The sequence below is a fragment of the Gallinula chloropus genome (assembly GCF_964237585.1).
Source record: "Gallinula chloropus genome assembly, chromosome: 3".
NCBI classification, from domain to species: domain Eukaryota; kingdom Metazoa; phylum Chordata; class Aves; order Gruiformes; family Rallidae; genus Gallinula; species Gallinula chloropus.
Window position 1 is genome coordinate 10,189,927 of NC_140087.1, and position 23,635 is coordinate 10,213,561.

The 23,635-nt window shown below is 38.3% G+C and overlaps 1 protein-coding gene across 1 annotated transcript in view; it reads left to right on the forward strand.

Annotated features, from left to right (window-relative positions):
* Positions 1–23,635, forward strand: part of REV3L (REV3 like, DNA directed polymerase zeta catalytic subunit) — a 115,174-nt gene that overhangs the window by 60,142 nt on the left and 31,397 nt on the right. The window contains exons 6-17 of the mRNA XM_084261816.1: positions 1,824–1,918; positions 2,410–2,514; positions 3,459–3,543; positions 3,629–3,777; positions 4,060–4,188; positions 6,607–6,844; positions 9,357–9,496; positions 12,375–16,578; positions 16,955–17,949; positions 18,607–18,689; positions 19,784–19,909; positions 21,437–21,629. Coding sequence (XP_084117942.1) covers positions 1,824–1,918; positions 2,410–2,514; positions 3,459–3,543; positions 3,629–3,777; positions 4,060–4,188; positions 6,607–6,844; positions 9,357–9,496; positions 12,375–16,578; positions 16,955–17,949; positions 18,607–18,689; positions 19,784–19,909; positions 21,437–21,629 — 6,542 coding nt within the window. The remainder of the gene's footprint in view (positions 1–1,823; positions 1,919–2,409; positions 2,515–3,458; positions 3,544–3,628; positions 3,778–4,059; positions 4,189–6,606; positions 6,845–9,356; positions 9,497–12,374; positions 16,579–16,954; positions 17,950–18,606; positions 18,690–19,783; positions 19,910–21,436; positions 21,630–23,635) is intronic.

Genomic DNA, 23,635 nt, shown 5'->3' on the forward strand with positions numbered 1-23,635 from the left:
GGTGTGATAGTAAAGCAGTAGACCACCGAAGCCACCATGAACGTGTCCCTTGAACTTCTGTTTGGGTTGTTTAAACCAGTTCAATGTCTGCAGTGGAACCTCTTGGTCTTCTGCTGCTTCAAAGTCAGGAAATATGTTAGGCTTTCTTGCAGGACGCATCCTAGAGGTTTTAATTAGCTCTCTACTGAGCAAATCTGCACACCTTGCCCATGGAATAACACGTGTTTGAACTAGCTTTAGTCCTAGCTTCATGTAAACCTGTACTTTTGCTGATGGTCTGTACCATTGACCTCTGCAAAAGCAGTTCTGAAGTAACTATTTTTCGTTTCTAGAATAATACAGATTTGGAATCTGATGAAGGGTTCAGTTTTATTGTCGGTGTGCCGTCTTATCTCTTGATAATAACTATGATGCCTTGAAGCTTTTTAGAAGTTAATTTTATTTTTCTGGTTGAGTTATCTCTTTTCTGAGACGTCATTAGGTTTTTGTTCTTCCAACATAAGCAAAGCAGTTTTATTTTACATTTTTTTTTCAGATTTCATATTTCTAGACAGTCAAATACTTGATTTTCACAGGTGTTCGGGATATCCAGCTTTAACTTACATCATCTACTACCTCCTTGCTTCTACAGTGACTTCTGTAGTGCTTACAGAGAGCATTGAAAAATTAATTACATCTTATATTCCATGCTGAAATTTTTGAGGCTCTGTGTATATCGTGGAGTGTAGGAATATAAGCAAATACTGTTCAGATTTGGGTATTAGGTAAAATTTCTACACCAAAAGGGTTGTCAAATGTTGAAACAGGCTGAGAAGGAAAGTAATGGATCACCATCCCTGAAGGTATTGAAAGGATGTGTAGATTTGGTGCTTAGGGACGTGGGTTAGTGGTTGGCCTTGGCAGTGCTGGGTTTATGCTTGGACTTGATGATTTTAAATATTTTTTTCAAGCAAAATGATTCTATAAGTCACCAGTTAACCTAGACAAAGGGTCAAAAACAGCAGCATATTTTAACTGAAGAATAGCATATTTTAACCATGGGGAGCTTTGAGGAGACTCTTTAAAATTTTTGAATGAGATAAACAGATACCACATAAACCTGGGAGCTTTCTCTTTCTTAGCTTCCTCCATGGACGTCTTAAAGTAGGTTCACTGACAGCAACAGGTGGATGGTCACTGACCTTAGCAGATCTGAAAAGGCACAGCAGGAAGATAACAGATCTTTGTACAACAAGCCTGAGTCTTTGTAGTATTTTAAGTCTTTACCAAGCCAGTTAGTCTTAATTCTGGTTGTGTTAGGGAAGCTAATACCCTATTTGTATTCTCCAGGCTACCGCTCAGCCCCCTAAATAATTTTTTTTTAATTTGCTTTGCTTCCCTTAGTTGGAAGTGCTAAACTGTTTTGCATTGCTCTGAACTGTGAGTGAAAGAAAAATTCTTGCTGCTGTGTTTTCTGGGCACAGGATCATGTGAATGCAGATGGTCGTATTGGCTGAGAGTTATACAGAACATTTCAACTTGTATTGGAGGAGGAGAACATCGTTGTAATTTCTGTAGTATTTAGAGTTCTTTACCACTTGTCCTCACAAAAGAAAAAGCTAATCCCTTTAAGTTGAAGATATAAATTTCTCATCTAATTAGATTTAGATAGGACCCATTAATTTAAGGACTTGCAGGTGAGAATGAGAACTGGTAATTTGGGATTTGGGTACATTCATTCCCTGTGAAATACTTTAGATCCTAGTCCAGTTAGAAAACCGTGATTATACGTGTTTCAAGTGAACATACTGGTAAAATTAACTTTGGTATTTATGTTGTCACAGCTCTTTAATGTTGAAAGGTGTTGAGCCACAAAGTACCTGTGAATTGGAGGTGGATGCAGTAGCAGCTGACATCTTAAATCAACTGGATATTGAAGGTGAAGTGTTAAAAACTTGCTATGTAAAATGTTTTATAAGAAGATCTATATTGTCATCTTTTTTTAAGGCTCTGTTTAGTTAAGCCATAATCCAGATTTCAGTGTTAGTGAATTGTTGATCTGCAAATGTATAAAGTTTTTAAAAAAACCAACAAAACTCTGAAGAAAACAGGTTATAAGAATAGCCTATTGTCAGAGCCATAGGAAGAGATTTTTCTTGATCCCCAGCAGAAGGTGTCAGACTTACAAGGAGAGAGAAGAATCAGCATCAAGTATGTGTGTGTATGTTCATACGTACGTATAGATACTTGGTGAGAAGACCAGTAAAAGCCAAAGACCTTGCAAACAAATAGGAGATCTAGAAAATAAAGTTACATCTTTTACATAAAGTAAGACAAGATCTGAGATGAGTCTCAGAATCTAATTTTGGAATAAGAATGCTTTTTTGTCATACTGACAGGCTTCCCTTCACGTGTTCTTGTGTATTTCAGCCCAGATTGGCAGGAACCCTGGTTTGCAGGCGATATGGGAAGATGAGAAACAGCGACGGAGACAGAAATGTGAATCTTCCCAGATTAAGACACCTGAGTCACAAGGTAATCAATAAATAATTGTGCAGCTGTTTATCAAAAACAGTGAATAAGAAGCAAGCAGGGGGCAGAATTTAAATCAGAATGTCAAGTTTGAGGGGTTTTCAGTTGTACTGCTTTTTGCAGTTCCAAGCTCACTGATTGCCCAGTATGTGTATTCCAGTTTGAAAAGCAAGGAATGTAACCTTGCCTAAAAAACATCTTGATTCTGCTAGGTGTAAAGCCTTCTAGGCAGGATGAACGATAATGACAGTTAAGATGGCATGCATTATGATAGAAAACATTTAAATGTGTGAATACTGGCAAAATTAAATCTCTTATCCTGAAGCTTTCCATGGTAGTTAATGCACAAGGGCAGTCCCTTTGAATTTCTGTGGAATTATAGCTAAGGTGATGTTAGATGAAAACTCTGAATGGCTTGGCAACTCCCTGTATTTTTATGTAAAGTTAATTGCATAGGGAAGACCGTGCTCTGCAAATCAATTGCATAATGAACAGAGCTATTCTCTGTAGAACCTAGGGCGTGTTTCTTTTAAAATATGAATGATATTTGGCAAGTAAGCCAGAGGATTGCAAGAAGGAAAGAGGCAGGTTCCTGGCAGACTGCTTTCTCACTGTGTTTTTTCCTACTTTTCTGTGGATTTCTATTCAGGCTGCATAAACCAGATTTTCCAAACTTATTTGCAGAATGTTTTTTTCTTGGATGCTCACCTTGGTGTAATTGCAACGTGATTTGTAGAGGCTGTTGGTAGTCACAGATGCAAATGGGATCAGTGGGACCGTGTGAAGTGTTTAAGTACACTTGAAAAATCAGTCTTCAAATTTGGCACTTAAATTAGCGGACACTTCAACTTTGAGCCATTTCCTACTAGAATTAATAATTTGTAGCTGCTCTCTATGTTGAGAGGTCAGAGTAAAACTGAATAACAAATATTTTTTGAATTTTAAAGACCGTGGATTTATGCCAGCAACAGAGAGTGAAAAATTTTTTCAGAAGAGACTTAAAGAAATCCTCAAGCAAAATGACTTCTCTGTGTAAGTGTTTAGCCATTTTTCATAAAGTGTAGTATTCTATGTAAACCTTAAATATGCATTTAAAAATTGGTTTTCAATTAACTAGAACGTTGTCAGGATCAGTGGACTACAGTAATGGATCAGAGGAGTTCTCTGCTGAGTTAACACTACATTCTGAGGTACTTTCTCCTGAAGCCTTTCAGTGTACGCCAGCTAATATGGTAGAAGTGCATAAAGATAAAAAGATGAACAAAGGTGAGTATTTTTAATAGCATAATTGTTTAGGCTTAAATCTCTGTCATGCTTTGGCTGTTTGTACTGTTAGCAGAAGTAAGACAAGGAAGATTTGATTCTCAGTTATAAAAAAAAAATTAGTTTTGCTTTTATTGGTAGAGTAAACCTTTTAAAAAGTGCCATAGCAAATAATGGAAATATACTTGAATAGTAAAATCCATTTTAAAATGGCTTGTTATCATAATCTATTGATGTTTGTGACTCTGAAATTTTATCCTTTTGCTTTTTGTTTTTCTTTTAAAGAATCCAACAGGATGCATACTGACAAAGAAGAGGAAGCACTTATTAATGAAGAAGCAATTTTAAACATTGTGGAGAATAGTCAGAGCTTTCAGCCTTTGTCTCAAAGACTGAATCAAACTACAGTTTTTAGTGAGTATGAGTGGAATGTCTTGTCTTCCAGGCTGTTTTATTCTTCCACAGTCTTTGTTGTGTTCACTTATGTTACCAGTCATGAAAGAAAGTAGCTTACCTCAGGGAGGTTGTCAAGCAGACTGAGACGTCACACACACACCCTACAACCATCACCACATAAACACCTTGTATTTTCTAATAATGTCACCAGGACAGTGTATTTGTAGAGGCTACTGTGCTTTACTTGCTCACTAAACCTGTTCTCCTGCAAGGCCAGCTCAATACAATTTTTTATAGATATTGTTCTTTCCTATGCTCCTAGGGTTACAGGATTAAAATTGTCAGAATAAAAGAGGATTTTGACTGTCTATCCATGATTATCTTGTAGTTAGTACATCTTATTTACTGTATGGAAACAAGCTCATGGGCTATCTTTAAAGCTCAGCTGTGTGGAGATACTGGGGCTTAGTAGGCAGGTTGCAGCAGAGCATTTCGTAAAATTTATGGATCCAAAAGAATGATTGAAGGCAAAGGAACAAGAAGTAAAACATTAAAGAGGGAGAGAAAAACTATGGCAACAAACAAATGTGGATGGCATGAAGAGGAAACAACAATAAAATAACACAACAAAGGGACTTGCTTGAAAAGTTACTTCAGGTAGAAATAGTTCAAATACACTAAAGGAGATGAAAAGCTCATAGTTCATGCTATCTCTGTATACATTCTTATGTAAATGTAAGGTGTAATGTTAATAGGCACTGAAGTTGATACCATAAGGTGTGGGGCTTCAGGGAATATCTAAATCCTGTAGCCTCCAGTGCTTTTGATACATACATGGTGTGAATATGTGCATGGGCAACAAGATACAGTATGGACAACCATTACCATCTATGGGTAATACAATATATGTCTTCTCTTGAAAGAAAGGAGTGGATGGAGTGAAATAAAGGATATTTTTCCATGCTGTTTTATTTTGCAGAAACTAGGCGAGATTTTGGTTATGTGAGTTTTACAGGCAAGGATTTGGATTTATCAAGAGAATTATAAGTAAAGAAATGCTGTGGGAGCTGGTAAATAGGAACATTGGTTCATCTGGGGTTTGGAGTGTGCTGAGAGGATGAGAAGTTGCTAAAATATATAGGATACATCTTATGAATATGCCTGCAAATTGTTCAACCAAATAGAGTATTGAAAGGGTCTATTTCTACCAGTGGCTAAGGAATCAAATGGAGAGTTTATGGCTTTGTAGAGTCTTAGTGTCACAGGGTCTATGAAGCACACTACTGCTGCTACTGGGAAGTGCACAACAAGGTTTAAATTAATGGGAAGTGAAGGTTTGAGTTCAACAGTGGACTTCACGAAGGGCAAAGGAGCCAAGAACAGAAAGTTACAGTTGAAAGTCAGTTGATTCAGAGCTCTGGCAAAGGGGATGTTTTCCATTCTAAGTGGTTGCATGGTGTCTTGTGAAGCCTTTGTAAAATATGGAAAATGCCTTCCTCACCAATGTTGAGACCTATTTTATATGATTCTCAGGATCATTGTAAATCATATGCTATTTCCTGAGGAAGGAAAGTAGAGATTGTAGTTCTTCAGCCAGAGGAGAAGGAGAGAGAAGTAACAAAGATGCCTGGTAGACTGGAGATCATAAATTGGTTATGAGGTCAGATGAAAGGTAAGCAGGAGGAGAGTGAGAAAAAATTGTGACTTGGAAGAATGTTTAAGAAATAAAGAAGGAGAAGGCAGGTGCATGAGTTAGTGTAAGCTTGGGTCAAATAAAGGGAAAAAATACAAAATTTAAGGGAGGACTTAAAACAGAAAACCTTTCAGTGTTTACAGGAACCTAGAAAGAGAATAGGTTGTAGTGAAAAGGGAGATGAAGTTAAGTATTAAAGGACAGAAGGAAAGAAGCACTAGGTGGTAAAATGAACAGCACCTTTCATTAGGTGCAGGGATTGAAAGACTTCCTAACAATACAGAGAGAAGTGCCCAACAAAGTTAATGCAGCCATGGAAATGGTGAGAGCAAGAAAAGGCAGTGATGCTTCAGAAGCTAGTGTTCATGCTGAAATAAAGGGGGAGAGTGCAGCTTTATGGAATGTGAGGAGGTAGTAGAAGGGTGGAGGAGAGAGAGAAGTTCTTCTACCAAATCTACTACAATCTGAAGGGAAAGGCAGAAATAAAAAAAAAAAGTTGTCAGGATTCTAGATGAAGAGCTAGAAAGGATAACAAATCATAGAATTTGAAAAAATAAGATGGAAAAAGAGCTTTGTTTCTGTAGCCTGCCTTGCTTTAGACAGAAATGATCTAGTAGATTTTAAAATGTTGAGGGATATTGTTTTTGGTGATACTTGTTTGGGTTTTTTACTGGTAGACTATAACCAGTCATTTACAAGTAGAACAGAATTTTGATTCTACTTATCTGGGCTTTTTTCTGCAGTGGACAGTAACGCTGATGAGGCCATGATTGATCTGCTGGCTGGATTGGAGAACGATGGATATCAGATGGGACATCACAAAACACTCTCTCATCATCGTTCTCTTGGAAGCTGTAGAAATTCTCAGAACAGTGATGATGAGGAAAATGAGCCGCAGTGCGAGAAAGAAGAGATGGAGCTCAGCTTGTTAATGTCCCAGAGATGGGACAGTAGCATTGAAGAGCCTGGGACAAAAAGAAGGTATATGTGTGACATGCTCTTCTTAATACACTCTTTTCTCCTGTTTTCAAGTGTGCTGTGGGCCCAGTGAGCTCTGGAGAGGTCTCTGTTGGCAGCATTGGAAAAATCTGTGCAGATCTTGGGATAGAATGCAGTTGTTCAGATGATGCTGTGAATTGGCAGTTTAAAGTGGAAATAAAGATTAAATGTTTAGGTTTGACTCGACTTAAGCTTCTAGTTTGCTGTTTGAGGAAAAATTGAGTGTTTTGTCCTACATTCCAAATACAAATAACTTCAGTTGCAATCTCCTTTTGGGGTACCCCTTGTAGTACAGCTGTTAAGGTGTATTATGTACACTTCATGTGCCTTTAACTTTTACTGAAGTGAATATTGAGCTGTGAAGAATGACCCAGAAAGCCTGACAAAAAACACCCATTTGTTTCCATGCTGAAAGTTTAAATCAAACCATGAATATTGCTTAGTCTGCTGGACTGCTAAAGGTCAGCAGCTTGAATATTTTTAAGGTTAAGATTCTTGGAACACTTTCTCAGGTTGTAATGACCTTTTGTGCAGTCTGCACTGACAGGCGTTGGAAGAAGCTGTATCCAGTTTCTCTTTACCCTTGCTTTGGGCGTACCTTCTGGTATTTATAATTCTGTTTGAAAGATGAGAGACTTCACAAACATAACATTTTGGTATTTGGGGGTTTTTATATCAGAAATTGTAATTATACTATGGTTCAGAGACCAAAAGAGGCATAGAAATAGGTAATCTTTCCCAAAGACATACAGAAAAGTGGTAATATGAAGTTTGGTCATTAGTCTCCCAGTTCTAGAGATAATTCACCTCTGAAGGAACTTTTCTGATCTCTCTTTTGATTTTCTTGGGGTATTTTTGCACCACAGTAGTCTGAAAAGTTGGAATTTCATCTAAAATCACATTAATCTTCAGTTCAGTGGTTTCTGTGTAAGACAAGCCTATATCTGGCAGAGTTAACTAACTCAGGCACATGTCTGAGTTAACATGGGCATGGCTGTACCACTGCTGGAGTCAGGTAGGATCTTGAAGCAATTAACTGCTTTTATGCAGTGAACAATCCTGTTTAAAAACTCATTAGATTTGATGAGCTGGCTGACAAGTAACTCGCTCATATACGCCTATGTGTTAATCCCAGACAGAAAGCACTAGGGAGAATGTACAAACCAGGTGCCTCCACAGGGAGTCAACTCTTGTTCAGAGGGAATTAGAAGCTTTCTTTCAATCTCTGCAGAATTTGGACTGACTTCAGAAGAGAGCATGGATATCTGTGCCCTCTGCATGATTCTGCTCATGCATAAAAGGACAGTTTGAGTCTGATGATGGATCCAGCCTTATTCTGCTCAAGCTCATGCCATCTGTAGTGCTTCCTAATGTGTTCTCTAATACCCATGCTATCACTCTTTTGTTATTTGAGTGTTCACCAATCTTCCATTATCTCAAAAAATATATTGACAGTAAAAGGAGTAACAGTACCCTACTGTCTGAATTAAATTGCTTGGGTTTGATTTGTGCTGCACTGGAGAAAAAGGCCCATCAAGACCTGGACTTGTTCATGTATGGTGGTATCATGCTGTGTTAGGCAAATTTTTCTGGAATCTAAACTGGTGGGCTTAAATGCAGAGAGATCCAAGTTGTTTTCTGCAGAAGTTGTTTCCAGCCTGACTGGCTTCACTAAAGCTGACAAAGATTTTCTTTCTGCACAGTTTTACAGCATAGTTCAGGTTGGAACAGCCACGTAAATGCTCTGTAGTCCAATGCCCTGGTCCTAGCAGCTTTGGATAGCTCAGGCCTTGTCTGGTCAAGGCTTGAGTATCTCCAAAGACAGAGATAGCATGGCCTATATGTGGGCAACATGTTCCACTGTTTGAGCACCTTCATAATGAAGAATGTTTTCCTTGTACATAGCATTCTCTGAGGCAGCTCTGTGCCCATTGCCCTTTTCGTATTGCCACACACCTCTGAATCAGCTGGTTTCATGTTCTTTGTACTCATTTTTTTTCTCAATACTGAATAAATGCTGATCCCTTAACCTCTCCTTATACATCATGTGCTTCAGTCCCCAGTCACTCTATGTTTTGGGAACTTAGAAGAGGGAGAACTAAACTCAGTTAGGTCACGGCCACTGTGTACCTAGCTGCTCTTGTTAGTTCCAAGTCATGCTGCTTCCAGGCTTGAATTAGTCTGGAACTTACATAGCCATATTTGAGCATGTTGTTCCTGAACTGATAAATATGGCTTGACCTAAATTGGCTCAGTTCTGAGCACATTCAGATGTCTGTGGTGTTACAATATATATAAATCATGCTGTGGTCAAACTCTACAGATAAGAATTCTTCAAAAGTAGATTGTCATCGTGGATTTTTCTTTCCTCTAACTTGAAAATGTTTGTATTTATACCTTCTAAGGTACTAAACAATAATGTTTTGATATGTCAAGCTACTAGGATAGATTATTTTAAAAAATAATCTAAAAATAATTTGTTCCTTTTCTCTAGGTCAGCTGGCAAAAATATGCATCGAAGCTCAACAGAAGAGGATTCGTCTTCAGAGGAAGAAATGGAGTGGAGTGGTAACAATATGCTCCTAACTAATCTCTCTATACCTCAGTTAGATGGGACTGCAGATGAAAATGGTGGTAAGTAACTAGAAAATCAGCTTTGGAAGTTGAATTGCTACCTGGGCCATGGTTTCAGATCATTCTGCTAATTTTCAAAAGAGCTAACCATTTTCAATTCTTGTTTCAATTCAAAGGAAATGCTCTCAGTGGGTTGCAGAAGCAGGCCCTTAACATCTTCCTTATAAGCCAACAATATTTTAATCACAACACCCTCTATGGATTACCAGAATCTGTCTTTCCTGTTGTAGTAATGATTCAAAAAAGGTCATTATTTAATTAGTTTTATGTAAGAGAGAGTTACCTTGTTGCAAGGGGAATTTTTCCTGTTACTATGTTATGCAAATATGGTGTCAAAATTAATGATTCTGTTGGATCATTTATCCTGCTAAGATTTCATTGTAAAGAGTAACTGTATTTTTGTGTAAATTTAGATGTTTCTTTGCTTTACAAGTATTTGCCACACGTGCTAAAATACAGTGGACCCTTTCTTCTGCCTGTGTTTCATCCAGCAGATTGCGTGTTTGCAACTTGGGATTGAGATAAAACTGTGCAATGGCAAAGCTGATGTAAAAGAAACTGACTTTCAAAATCCACAAAAAATTAAATTAACCTCTAGCAATATCTCTTGCCATCTCTCTTTGACCTGCTGTCTTTGACCATGTAACCTTAGTTAATAGAATGCACACTTTGCAATTAGACCAATATATGACTAGTATTACTTGTTTTATTAGACAGTCTGTGTATCTTCACATTTATAAAATTCTTTTGAGCAAACAATGTAAAATGTATGGGTCTTGTGGGGAAGAGTATATATCTGTATCTGGGGTTTTCTCAGTATTAGGTTCACTTTTCTTCTTTGTCTAATCAACAGAAATCGTTCTTCTTTGTTTAGGAATGTTGTATTAGTCATACTTCATTGCCTTGCAAATTTGAAATTTGTGGTTAACATCACTTCTTACAGAAGCTTCTTTTTTAATCCATCATACAAGCTGGCTAATGTGAAGTCTTGTTTCTGCTCATGCATGTACCTAACTTGCTATTTATTGCATTAGCTGTTTGGGGCAGGAATGTAATCCTTTATAAATCTCTGTGTTGTTTCTTGTCTCTTGAAGCTATTTGGAAAAAACCCCAAAACCAAACCCAAACATCATGTATTAGTGCATAAAATGCATACATCCTAATGTATTTACTAGCATTACTGTATGGGAGAAAGTGAGCTATATGATCTTATTACACAGGCAACCACAGATATTCTTTTGTGCTCACATAGTATGCTTTTTACTTTGTATCTGTAATCAATTCTATAATAGTAGGGTTAATATGTGAACTTCATGTACTACCAATGTTTGGTTTTGCAAAGTAAGGCAATTTTAATTTCCTTATATGCAGTGCTTTGTATTTTAATGTAAAAAGGGATGCTTCTGGTTAAGGAGACTATCTTAAATCACTGTTTAAATTTTACAATATTTAAGGTGTTTAAAATACCAAATGCAGAAGAATGTTGGCTTAGATAGATTTATTACTGTGAACTTTTGAGATCAACTTCTTATAATAGGGGATACAGTAAATTCAAAACAGATCTCAGTCCAGTTACTCTAAGTTACAAAATGCTTGTCCACACGTGAATCTGTGTCTGTAACATCTGACTAACTGACAATAATTTTTGCAGTGGTTCTATCTCAATAGTCAGGTGTCTTCCAACTTCCACTTCACTGAACTCCCACTTTCCTGGTTTTCAGATAACCACCCTCATTCTTTGTGTGGGCTTCAACCCTCAAAGAATCATAGTCAGCATTTCCCAGCTGTGTTTCATAGTGCAGGGACTCTGAGTATGCCTTAGAAAATGCTCTTAGATTGAGACTTCCTTCTATTTTTCTCATCCAGCAACAAAAAAAAAATAAATCCTTGAATCTAAGGTAATTCCCCAGTTAGTTTAAACTTACAGTACAGGCCTGAAAGGATCCCCTGGCTGGTACAGCAGTGTGCAGCATGTTTTGTAGCTCCTGTCCCCCTTTAACATTTCCGCTGAAGACATGGGCACTCCTGCTGTGTGTCAGGAGCTTTGTGGTAACTGCCTCTTTGCAGGGAATAAACTCCTTCAATTTACTACTTGCTGTTCATTGTGGCTATGAGCAAGCACACAGATGCTGCAAACCAATTGATATTTGTTACTACCTACCCACACTTAACCTGCAGTAAATGTGGTGAAAGAGGAAGAAATCGCCCCAGGTATCAGGTGGTGGGTCTGCACAGGACAGTTACAGCAGCACGTGCTGGTCCCAGATCTGCGTGGGAATGTTAATGCATGGATATGAATCCATGATCTAAGTTAATGGTGTGAGCTCCTTGCATAAACACCTGAGTACGTGGTGGATTGCTCTGCTAACTAACTGTGCTGAGCACTCAGGACAGTTAATACAAAGCCCTGGGCATGTTGTAAGACAGCTTTCTGTGCAATGACTTTTCTATATGGAGAAAGTCATCTAAACAAGCTCTTTGTTTCTCAGAGCCAGTAAGTATGCATATTTGTCAGGGGCAAAACAGGATACAAGCTTTTCTAGAAATCACTATGTTTGTATTTAGCTATCTGAAAGTGATTTTTGGAAGCTGCCTTTCAGCAAGCCAGTGTGAAATCTCTGGCAATTGTATGCAAGCCTACCATTAGGAGTTACTGACAGAATGGCTGGCACACAAATGTACTGGCGACGTGATTTTGATACAGCAACTCATGTACTCGGGGTCTGGGGTTGCTACAGGCATAAATGCAATGTGGTTTCTAAGAGTTCTGTTTCTTTGGGTGGGAGGGCTTTTGGGGAAATGACATTAAAATGGTAAATGCCTTAGGTTATTTCTCTTAGAGGAAAACTAGAGTAAAATTGCTTGTCTTCCATTTCAGACAATCCTTTGAATAATGAAAGTTCTCGAACTCACTCCTCCGTCATTGCAACAAGCAAAATGTCTGTAAAGACCTCAATCTTTCACAAAGATGCTGCTACGCTAGAACCCCCATCTTCTGCTAAAATCACTTTTCAGTGTAAACACACAAGTGCCCTTTCTAACCATGTTTTGAATAATGAAGATTTAGTAGAAGACCTCTCACAACCAAACACAGAAACAAGACCTGAACTTTCAGTCCATTCTCTTACAAAAGAAAGCACTTACTCAGCAAAGTACCCAACTCCGTTCAGCAATAGTACCCATGCAGAGAACTCTCACAAAGAGAGTAACAAGAAAGATCCTCTACCAGTGTCTTCATGTGAAAATAATATTTTTGAGTATGAAGAGGATATTTCCTCAGTGAGCAGACAGATACCCAGTAGGAAGTATACTAGCATTAGAAAGGCTGAAAAGGATGTCTCTTTTATGCATGTGGGCCGCCACATTGGTGACAGCATATTGAATAAAAACTTATTTAACTTCTCTGATTTGAGCCACTCCAGCCACTCCAAAGGTAAAATGTCCTCCGAAGTAAATGAAAAATCCAGTGGTGCAAGTATAAATAGTTTTTTTCCAGCAACTGTTACAGAAAATTGTGAATTGGTGTCTTGTTCAGGAGGTAGTCGAACTGTGGTACATTCACTTGAAAATAACACTGATGAAGGTGGCCTTAATAAGCTTAAAATTAGGTATGAAGAATTTCAGGAGCATAAGGCAGAAAAGCCAAGCCTCAGTCAACAAGCAGCACATTATATGTTCTTTCCTAGTGTTGTTCTTTCCAATTGTCTCAGTCGACCGCAGAAGTTAGCTCCTGTGACATACAAATTACAGCAAGGCAACAAACAGTCCAGGTTGAAGCTGAATAAAAAGAAACATAGTTTTATCAATCATCAGGAGCCTGCAAGTGATGTTGCCTCAGTGAAGGAAAGCTGCTATACACAAGGTAATGCTTGTAGTAACATTCCTGATAAGGATAGTTCTTTACCTAGTGACTTAGTTCAAGTTCCTCTTGAGGCTTTTGAAAACAAAATGCCTACAAGTACTGCTAATTACACTTACTGCCAGTTTGCAGATGGATCTCTTGAAACTGAGCAGTCGTTTGGATTATGTGGGAATAAATACACGCTCCGAACGAAGCGGAAGGTGAATTATGAGACTGAAGACAGTGAGTCAAGCTTTGTCGCACACAACTCAAAGATTAATCTACCTCAACCAATAGAAAGTGTTGAAAGTTTGGATGGGTCTCAGAAATCTCGAAAGCGTAGAAAGCTTTCTAAAAAGTTGCCACCTGTTATTATTAAATATATTATCATCAATAGATTTAGAGGGAGAAAAAATATGCTTGTTAAACTAGGGAAAGTAGATTCTAGTGAGGAAAGAGTAGTACTCACAGAGGAAAAGATGAACTTATATAAAAAGCTTGCACCTTTAAAGGACTTTTGGCCAAAAGTTCCTGACTCTCCTGCAACCAAATATCCTATTTATCCACTAACACCAAAGAAAAGTCACAAAAGGAAAGCAAAACATAAGTCAACCAAGAAAAAAGCCGGAAAACCACAAAAAACAGGTAGTAAAAATATTAAAAGAACTTTATCTTTCAGAAAAAGGACTCATACAATTCTTTCCCCTCCTTCACCATCCTATAATGCTGAAGCTGAAGACTGTGACTATAACTATAGTGACGTTATGTCTAAGTTAGGTTTTCTTTCTGAGAGAAGCACAAGCCCGGTAAACACATCTCCACCTCGCTGCTGGTCTCCCACTGATCCAAAAGCAGAAGAAATTTTGACCAACCTGGACAGAGAAGCTTTATTTAGTAGGGGCCCCAACATGTACAACAGCAAGACTGTTAACTCTAGTGTAGGAAAAAATAGTCGAGCAAAAACTCAGGTTAAGAAATGTAAAAAGAAATTTGCCAGCCCCACTGTATCTACCAAGAAAAAGAAAAAGATGAATCAGGCTGATAAAACAGCAGAGGATGGAAAGAAGAAACCTAGAGCAAAGCAAAGACAAAAAGCAGCTGAAAAAGTATCCTCGAGAAAGCGCGTGGTATTTAAAGATGAAAAAGCAAATGCGTCTCCTACTGCAGAAGTGAAGTTTGTGCTGAAACGGCAGGATCTGCCTGAGGTTTCTTACAACTCTGTCACCTCACAGACACTTCATAACCGAAAAGACAGTCCTCTTCCTGGATATTCTGCAGGGTATCTCCCATCAGCACAGCTGCCTTCAGCAGCTGATGCACAAGGTAATTCATCAGCCTGTTTTCATTCATTGATGGATATTGATAAGCCTGTAGATGCACAGTGTTTACCTGCTCCACGAGAAGACCCTCATTCATCTCTCACATCTACTCCTGTGGCATCTGGAAAGGAAGTACCAAAAATGAGCTCCCAAAGGCCCAGGACTCAAAGTGCTGTATTCAGAATGAAGGATTCTGCTCTCATTCAAAACATATTTGATCCATCCAATCACTCAGCACAGGTAATACAGAATGCACGGATCTCTAAAGATAAGACTTCTCCAAAAGCAGAAGAGATAAAAAATTTGCAGAACAGATATTTATCACCATCTGGGAAAGTAAATGAAGCTCGTGACTCTTTGGACACAACGAAGATGGATCAGTTACATGCCACTAACTTTTTGCATTGTAAAGACAGTAATCAACAGCAGATTTTTTGTTTACCAGAGGCATCCAAGCATTCTGATCCTTGTTCTTCTGCTCTTAAGTCATCTGAGGAAAGCCCTGGGCCACTTCAGTTGCCTAAGAACTGTTTTGTAACATCGCTGAAGAGTCCAGTGAAACAGCTAAATTGGGATCAAAACCAGAGAGGATTTATTTTGGATATGTCACATTTTAAACCTGAACCAGTAAAACAACAGTCTCTGTCAGAAACAACCGTGCAACCAAAACCCATTTCCCAGTATAAAAACAGGACTATAGTAGCCCCATCAGCGTTCAGTGAGGGACAGTCTGGCCTAGCAGTTTTGAAAGAGTTGCTCCAGAAGAGACAGCAGAAAGCACAGAATGCAAATGTTTCACAGGAACCATCACCAGCTAAGTCACAGCTGAGCAGGAGTGTGCCATGCCCTCTTGAACAGAATAAAGCAATCAAAAGGTCACGGTCAGTGACATCTCCAAGAAAATCTCGTGCTCCCAGGAATACAAAACCTAAAGAAAAAACACCAAAACTGTCAAAAATGGAGTCTTTAAGCCAACAGATCACTGGTCGCATTGATCACTCTGTGTCTGATGACAGCCCCATTTTTTTTTCAGACCCTGGTTTTGAAAGCTGCTACTCACTTGAAGACAGCTTGTCTCCAGACCACAATTACAACTTTGACATTAATACTATAGGGCAAACTGGATTTTGCAGTTTTTATTCTGCAAGCCAGTTTGTCCCAGCAGATCAAAACTTGCCCCAGAAATTCTTGAGTGATGTAGTTCAAGATCTTGGTTCTGGACAAGCAACAGAAAATGACATTCTGTGTCATAATGACCAAAAATCTGAGGAAGAAAAGCAACATTCTTCAAGCACAAGTAAATGGATAAGGTCTGGTTCCCTGAGCCCTGAGCTTTTTGAGAAAACCTCACTGGATAATAATGAGAACCACTGCCGGGCCCAGCGGAGGAAAAATGTTCATCCTTCAACTTCTAGATCTAGTTCTATTGATGCCTCCTGTGCGCAAGAAGCTGAGGTCTGTTTAAATGAAAAATTCAAATTGAATAGAAATACAGTAAATAAAGAGAGATTTCTTAACCTTCCTCAGCCAACCAGCTCAGACTGGATTCAAAGCCACCTTAGAAAAGAAACCACTTTTGAACCCTGCCAACCACTTGATTCAGTTAATACCTCTTTTACATCTATATTGTCTTCTCCTGATGGTGAACTTCTAGATGCAGCTTCTGAGGATCTAGAATTATACGTTTCGAGAAACAACGAGGCATTGACTCCAACTCCAGATAGTTCACCAAGATCAACCAGTTCTCCCTCACAATCAAAGAATGGAGCTTTTACCCCTCGGACTGCTCACATTCTTAAGCCTCTCATGTCCCCACCCAGTCGTGAAGAAATCATGGCAACTCTGCTGGACCACGACCTCGCAGAAACAATTTATCAGGAACCGTTTTGCAGCAATCCTTCAGACGCTCCAGAAAAGCCAAGGTACTGTGTCAAATGCATTTCTGTCTTCATATGACTGTGATTATGTTAAATTCATTCCCATAAACAACTTTATGCTGGTTTATGTGGCACAGACGCATGAAATATCCCATCTGATATACATACATTTGAAGATGAAAATTACTGTACTTCCCATGCAAATACCCATTTTTATTCGTGACTCTTTGGGGGGTTTTATTGCTTGGTATTTTCATAGTAAGTGGGAATGTGCCTGTTTGGTTTGTAAAAGAAAGACACTGCCCACAGGAACCGCATAGTGAGAAAGCTAGTTTAGCAGGGCTCTGCTTGTATATCATCTTGAGGACTGCCTGCAATGCAGTTTAGAGCAAAACAATAATTCAAACTGCTTTCTTCACAGGGAGATTGGAGGACGGCTTCTCACAGTGGAAACCAGACTTCCAAATGACCTGCTTGAGTTTGAGGGGGATTTCTCACTAGAAGGTCTACGACTCTGGAAGACTGCGTTTTCAGCAATGACCGAAAGTCCTAGGCCAGGGTCTCCTCCCCGTTACGGTCACTCTACTGTTAATAAAAGAGAAAGTAATAGCCATAAAACTAGTGAAGACAAAAAAATAGTCATAATGCCATGCAAGTGTGCTCCAAGCCAACAACAGGTTCAGATATGGCTTCATGCCAAAGAAGAGTATGAACATTTCAAGAAATTGCCTAAGAATCATCCTGCTGAGCTGGAAAAGACAACTGAGAATTGCGGCTTTGCGGTATTGTCTGAAGAGAAACCTGTAGAAGTAGTGAAAGCAGCTAAAGATTTAAATTTATCTAGCCTGGAAAATGAGAGACCTATTGTGCCTACAAAGAATTCTCCTGTTTCTGTGGCAGAAACTACAAAAACACACACCAAGGAAACCTGTGATAAGTCTACAAGCACTGTAGGAGCTTCTATAAATACTAACAATGATACAGACTCTAATAAAAGTCCATCTGAAAGCAAGACACTTATTACTTCAACACTAGAACACGATAAGGAGAAGGAGGAGGAGGAGGAGGAAGATTATTATGTCAATTACAGTTCACCAGATTCTCCAGTACTTCCTCCTTGGCAGCAAGTAGCATCTCCAGATCCCAAGCAGACCAATTTAGAGGACACAGAGTGGAAAAGTCAGGATATTATTTTATCATCTCTGGAAGGAAATGATGGAGTACCAGTTGGAAGCGCACAAAACTCTCAGTCCACCCAAGAGGATGTTAAGTCATCATTTGACACTTCTCCATTTCCAGTTAATGAAGACCCTGGAAATTCTGAGTCCATTTGCCTACATAGTACGCCCATTGTGCAGAGAAAAAATCAAGATGAAGTCCCTCCTGAAATTCTTGGTTTTACTCCTCTAGCCCCAGGTAAATCCATTAAGTAATTCCAATCATACTTCACAAAAAAAAAACAACCTGAATATGCTATTATATTTCTTGTGACATAATGAGCAAATAATTACATCTCCACAAAAATATAATTAAATTTACTTTTGGAAAGGAAAAGGCCTGTGTATTATAGTTGAAGTAATTATTGAATTATGAAGAAACATCTAGAAGCAGAACACCCTTTTGTTCCCTGATCATCGTTAGTATCTAAATTCTGAAATGCTGTTAAAAATGTTAATTTACTACATATAACTTGTTGGGGGGGAGGGGTTTAAATCTTCTGTTTTTTCTAAATGTAATATCAATATGGAGTACGAGGAACATTGTAACATTCCAGATGATAATCGTGTGAGTTTTGGTAACTTAATGGCCTTGTACTGTACATTCCTAAATGTCCATAAGTTCCAAATTGCAATAGTTGTGCTTTGGATTGGATAGAAAGCAAAACTGGGGTTTTTTATATATATATATTATTTTTTTATATATATATCATATAGTGTATTTTATAATACATAATCTGTATTATGTATTTTTATATGATACCTGTTTATAATGTTAACCAAATACCTCTTGTTTGTAGCACTTTAAGGCAATATTACTGGCACTAAACAGTTTTGCACTCATGTATGTTTGCAGAGCCAAAAGCCCAGAAACTGAGCCACAAGAGGGGAAATAATGCTGATGGTCTTCGAAGAGTACTTCTAACCACACAAATGAAGGTGAGCAAAGAATTTATGTGCAGATGTATTTTTATTACGCCACACAAACACATTTCCATTCTCTTTCTACTGTGTTGCTTTTTTCTTCTCCTATTAAGATATTAAAAATACATTTTAAGTTGTTGGGTGCAGTTGCTGTAGAATCAATGTATGTCAAAGTTAAGAAGAAATCAGTTTAATCTGCAGGGGGAAGAAAATGCCAGATATTGAGAGTATGTTCTGTTTTAGGCTAGTGAGATGCTAATGCAACACTGAAGAGACACCATGTGAGGGATTTTTTTTTTTGCCTTTTTGTTACAACATCCTTTTTAAGTTCTATTTCCCTTTTTTCCACTGTCTATGTAACATATACACAGACCTGTATATTCACGTGTCTGTGTGTGCCTTAGATAATGTACTGTTTTCTGAAAACAGCATGGACAGTGAATGGCACCCATGTGAATACATCACATAAAATGATCGGACTCTTGTTTTCCCTAAACAGGGTTTCTGCTCCCCATGTTGGAGATGGAAGAGGGTGGGATAGGTGTATTATGGAAATAACTCAATATTTTCTTTTGTTCTCAACATATACTGGCATTAACCCAGTTCAAGTGGGTTCTTAAATACCCTTAATTCTATGCCTTTAAAAGTGATGGCTGAAATGAAGGGTTTTGATGAATTGTTGTTCAAGAGAGATTATAGAGATTTGCTGGCTCCCCTATCTGCATGTTTCTAAGAAAGCTGATGTGTGTGGTTTTTTGCTTTGGTGGTTTTGGGGGAGGAGGAGGGGGAAGCGTGGTGTTGTAGTGGGTTTTTGTTGTTGGATTTTTGGGGGATTTCTGAAGATTTTAGAATTCTCTCTTGCTTTATTATGAGGTTTCATTCAAATTTCATCCTAAAAGGCAGAAAAATAAACTTGGGTTTTTTCCTTTTGAAAAATTACATGAAGAGATAGTGAAAGTTTTGGGGGTTTTTTTTAGTAATGCTAGTATAGCATTTGTAGTTTCATTGATAAATTTGTATTTAATGTTGTATATACATTTAGGAACCTGTAGTTTCTTCAGTATTACAATATTCAACTTTATTTTTTTTTCTTCCCCATCTCCAATAAGAATCAATTTGCTGCCCTTGGTGCTCCAAAGAAAGAAACTTCTCAGATTGAAGGACCATCTTTAAATAACACTTACGGTTTTAAAGTCAGTGTGGAAAACCTGCAGGAAGCAAAATCTTTACATGAGGTAACTTAGTGTTACATGTTTAAAAATCTTTTCTTTTTTAGTCCCTGCCTGACTTAAAATTAACCAGTGTGTGATGTCTGCAGCTTTGGGTAATTGCTCTACTAGTTTCAGCTTGATCTCCAAGTGCCTTTATTTAATAGTATTGAACTGAATTTGACAGTGTTTTTGTTGAGGTGGTGGTAAACCTTCCTTTAGAAAAATAAAATAAGGATTAGAAGGAGAACTAGTAAGTTTTGTATAAAAACATGAGTGTAAAAACTGCTTGATCATAACTGTCATGGATTGTTTCCTTGAGAAACAAGGCATCTGGCATAATTCCCTCAGGTCCTCCCAGTATCTCTGCTTGTTACCTTCTGAACCTGTTGGCCAGTTTCTACCACAGGGAACAAGACCATTCATGCCTCAAAGAGTGTGTCTGCGTATCTCATGTAGACTAGTGGTTGGTCTGGAAAGAGAGATCAAAATTGGCGCTGGAGAAAGGGATGCAGTGTGAATGTAGCACTGCTGTGCGTGGCTGCTAACTGTCCAGCTGGCACGTGTGTGCCCCCAGCCACCACATCCGTAGCTTGGAATTAGCTGTTGACCGATTTACGGATGAGATGGGGAGATAAAAGTTTTATAAACTGAGTGGATGACGTAGGAAAAGCCACAGGAAGCTAATGATTTTGCAGGAAATGTAGATAGAGCTAGATAGTACAGTTCTGTCTTTGTGATGGCTGTAGTGATTTATGATGCAAATCCAGAGGAAGCCAGGCTGCCCTCAGGCCCCCTCACATACTCAGAAATACTTGTAAATTTTCCTTGTAATCTCTCCGATTTACCCATTAGTCCGTATTATCAACTATATTATGCAAGACAACAGAATAACAACAGAGCAATGGCATAGTGTTGAAACTATTTAGAACTGCAGTATTTATTGTAGAGACACAACTGTACTTTATAGGGCTTAATGCAAACCATTCTGCAAAAAGCTGTGGCAACACGATGCCCAAGTTCATTACTGCACATGAACAGAAGGTTAGGTATTCTCCGTATCTCCCCATAAGTGATTTGGTCTTCGTGCTTGTTTGCACGTCTTAGGTCAGGGAGATAAAGGAAAATAAAGGCCAATAGTGATTCTTTGGGTTTGATCAGTCCAAAACTTAATTCAGCTCAATATGCGAAGCTGCTTGAAGACATTACAGGAATTTAAAATTGTGGAAGTTGAGCATTTCCATTTGTTTGTGTTTTCTGCTTTAGGTAGGCAATGATACTCAGAAACATATACTGGATTTTAGTAACTGAGTATAAAAACGTATTAAGTGATGAATCTTTTTTGCTAAGATAATGCTTTTTGCAAAAAAAAAAGAGATCCAGAGATACATGTTTAATCAATTACATTAATTTTTGGGTGTGACTTATCAGTTACAATATAATATGACCATGTAAATGTCTGCAATGAGTTCATTTGCGCTAATAATCTCCTCTTAAATTTTTTTTGAAGAAGGCTCCAAGAAATGCTAACTTATTGTATTTATTTGTTGGTAGGTCCAACACCTTACCCTCATCAGTATGGAGTTACATGCTCGAACAAGACGAGATTTGGAACCAGACCCAGAGTTTGATCCGATCTGTGCTTTATTCTATTGCATCTCATCAGACACAGCTCTGCCAAATACCGATAAAAAAGAAATCACTGGTGCTATAGTGATTGATAGAGACAGGACGCTCTCAAGCCAAGGTTCCTATTTCTTTTTTCTTAACATATTTTACAAAAATGCTTATTTCATAGTAATCAAACAGTAGCAAGCAAAATACAATTGAGTATCTATATTGCTATTTAGCTCATTTAATTTTGTCTTGTTGACCGTTGGATGAATGGCCATATTAAACATAGAGAGGGTTTTCCTGCTTATATCTTCCAAAGAGCTATTGCATGGGCTGTAAACCACATGTAACATCCACATGTACAAGATACCCTGTTTGCCTACTTGTGGACAAGCTCCTGCAGTGTTCTAAAAGTATAAAGAGGAAAACCTGCCTTTAGTTTCCTACTCGAGTTGCTGGATAGCTACAAATAGAAAATGTTAAAAGCAAGACAGTATGTTATATATTTTACTTAAGGGTTATTTTTGTGGTTTTATCTGATCCTTTTAGGATCTAAACAGGGGCCCTTATTCTATTGTACCTTTTTGGCTTTGTTTAGACCAGTGATACTCAACCTGTGGCTCTAGAGCCGGATGTGGCTCTTCATGGCCCTACAGGCGGCTCTCGCAATGTAGGCGTCTGATCGGCGCTCCACTCTATCAGGCAGCGCGGGGAGCACTGAGCAAATGGACCAGCAGTGTGGGAGTCGCTGAAGTTCCCCCTCCCATAGGGGGAAAGAAAAGGAGCTGCTGGGATCCCCCCACAGGTAAGAGTAGAGATCACCTCCCACCCAGCAGCCGTGGGGCAGAATGGGGAAAAACTTGCCCTTTTGCCCCTTGCACCCCTCCACCCCACTCCTTCCTAGCAGCCAGAAGGGGTTGAAGACAGAATGCTGCTGGGAGAGAGGATGCTGATGTGTCATGTCGTGATGTATCAATATGTGATGATGTTGAGGCAGCATCATCACACATTGAAGTGTCATGATGGAGAAAAAAAAAAAAATCACACCGTTGATACTTGATTTTTATGGTGCTCTACAAATCCATTTAATAAAGAAGTGGCTCTCCAGCTGTTAAAGGTTGAGTACCACTGGTTTAGGCTAGTAAAAAAAACCCAAACAAACAAACAAAAGTCCTCTTTCTTTCAGGGTTTCTTTGGCATCGTGTAGTAAACCACAAAATACTGTCTAAAATTTAAGCCTGGACAAAAGCATATCAAAAATAAATTTAGCATTAAGGCAACAGCTCCACCTTTTATCAGTTTATATTGCAAAGTACTGTAGATATTAGATCATGTTAAGCAAAGTTGTTCTTATTCTCAGTTAAGTTTATTTTTATATTATATGCGTGTTACTATCTTTTAAAAAAATTATCTGTTACCTTACCAAGTGAGATTTTCCACAGTGTAGCCACTACGGCTCCCTAGGTGTGTGCCACTGATAGATCATCAAGAAAAAGCTCTCTGTAAAGAGGTCTGCTCATAGTTTGAAAAAACAAAGGTCTGATCTGGTTTTGTTAGTGAAATGAAATTATATGGTTAAATGTTATTGTGACATGCCTTGCTTTCATTGATGTGTGCTGTCAGTATTTTCTTGGTTAGAATTTTTTGAGTACCTTGTGGAGTGACTTGACGTTTCCCCCTCCCCCCCATTTTGTATTATTACTGCTTTGTAAGTTACAGCACTCATTTATTTCTGAAAGCACACTTTTAATTCTCAAGATCTTAAGACTGTGGTAGCAGAATGTCTTTTAGAAACTCTGGATTGTTTGGCTTAAACAGAGATAGTACTATCTGTTGTATAGAGCAAACAAAAATAGAGAGTATGTGTTAGATCTTATTAATTTAAAGAAGGTTTTTTTATGGAAGGCAAATGCTGAGTTCTTGCTTGCATATAAATTTAGCTGTTATCAATGCAGACACTCTTAATGTGCACTAAGTGAGCAGTTGCTCGTGTTTTTCTGTTAGTAACTTAGCAATGTTTTTTAAGAAGTGTGCTGAAAAAAGAACTATACTATGTTCTGTAGCATTTTCATTCTTCAAAGCAGGTTTCAAAGCACTACTCTTAAGCTAGCAATGAAAATACATCTTTTGCATGAAAAC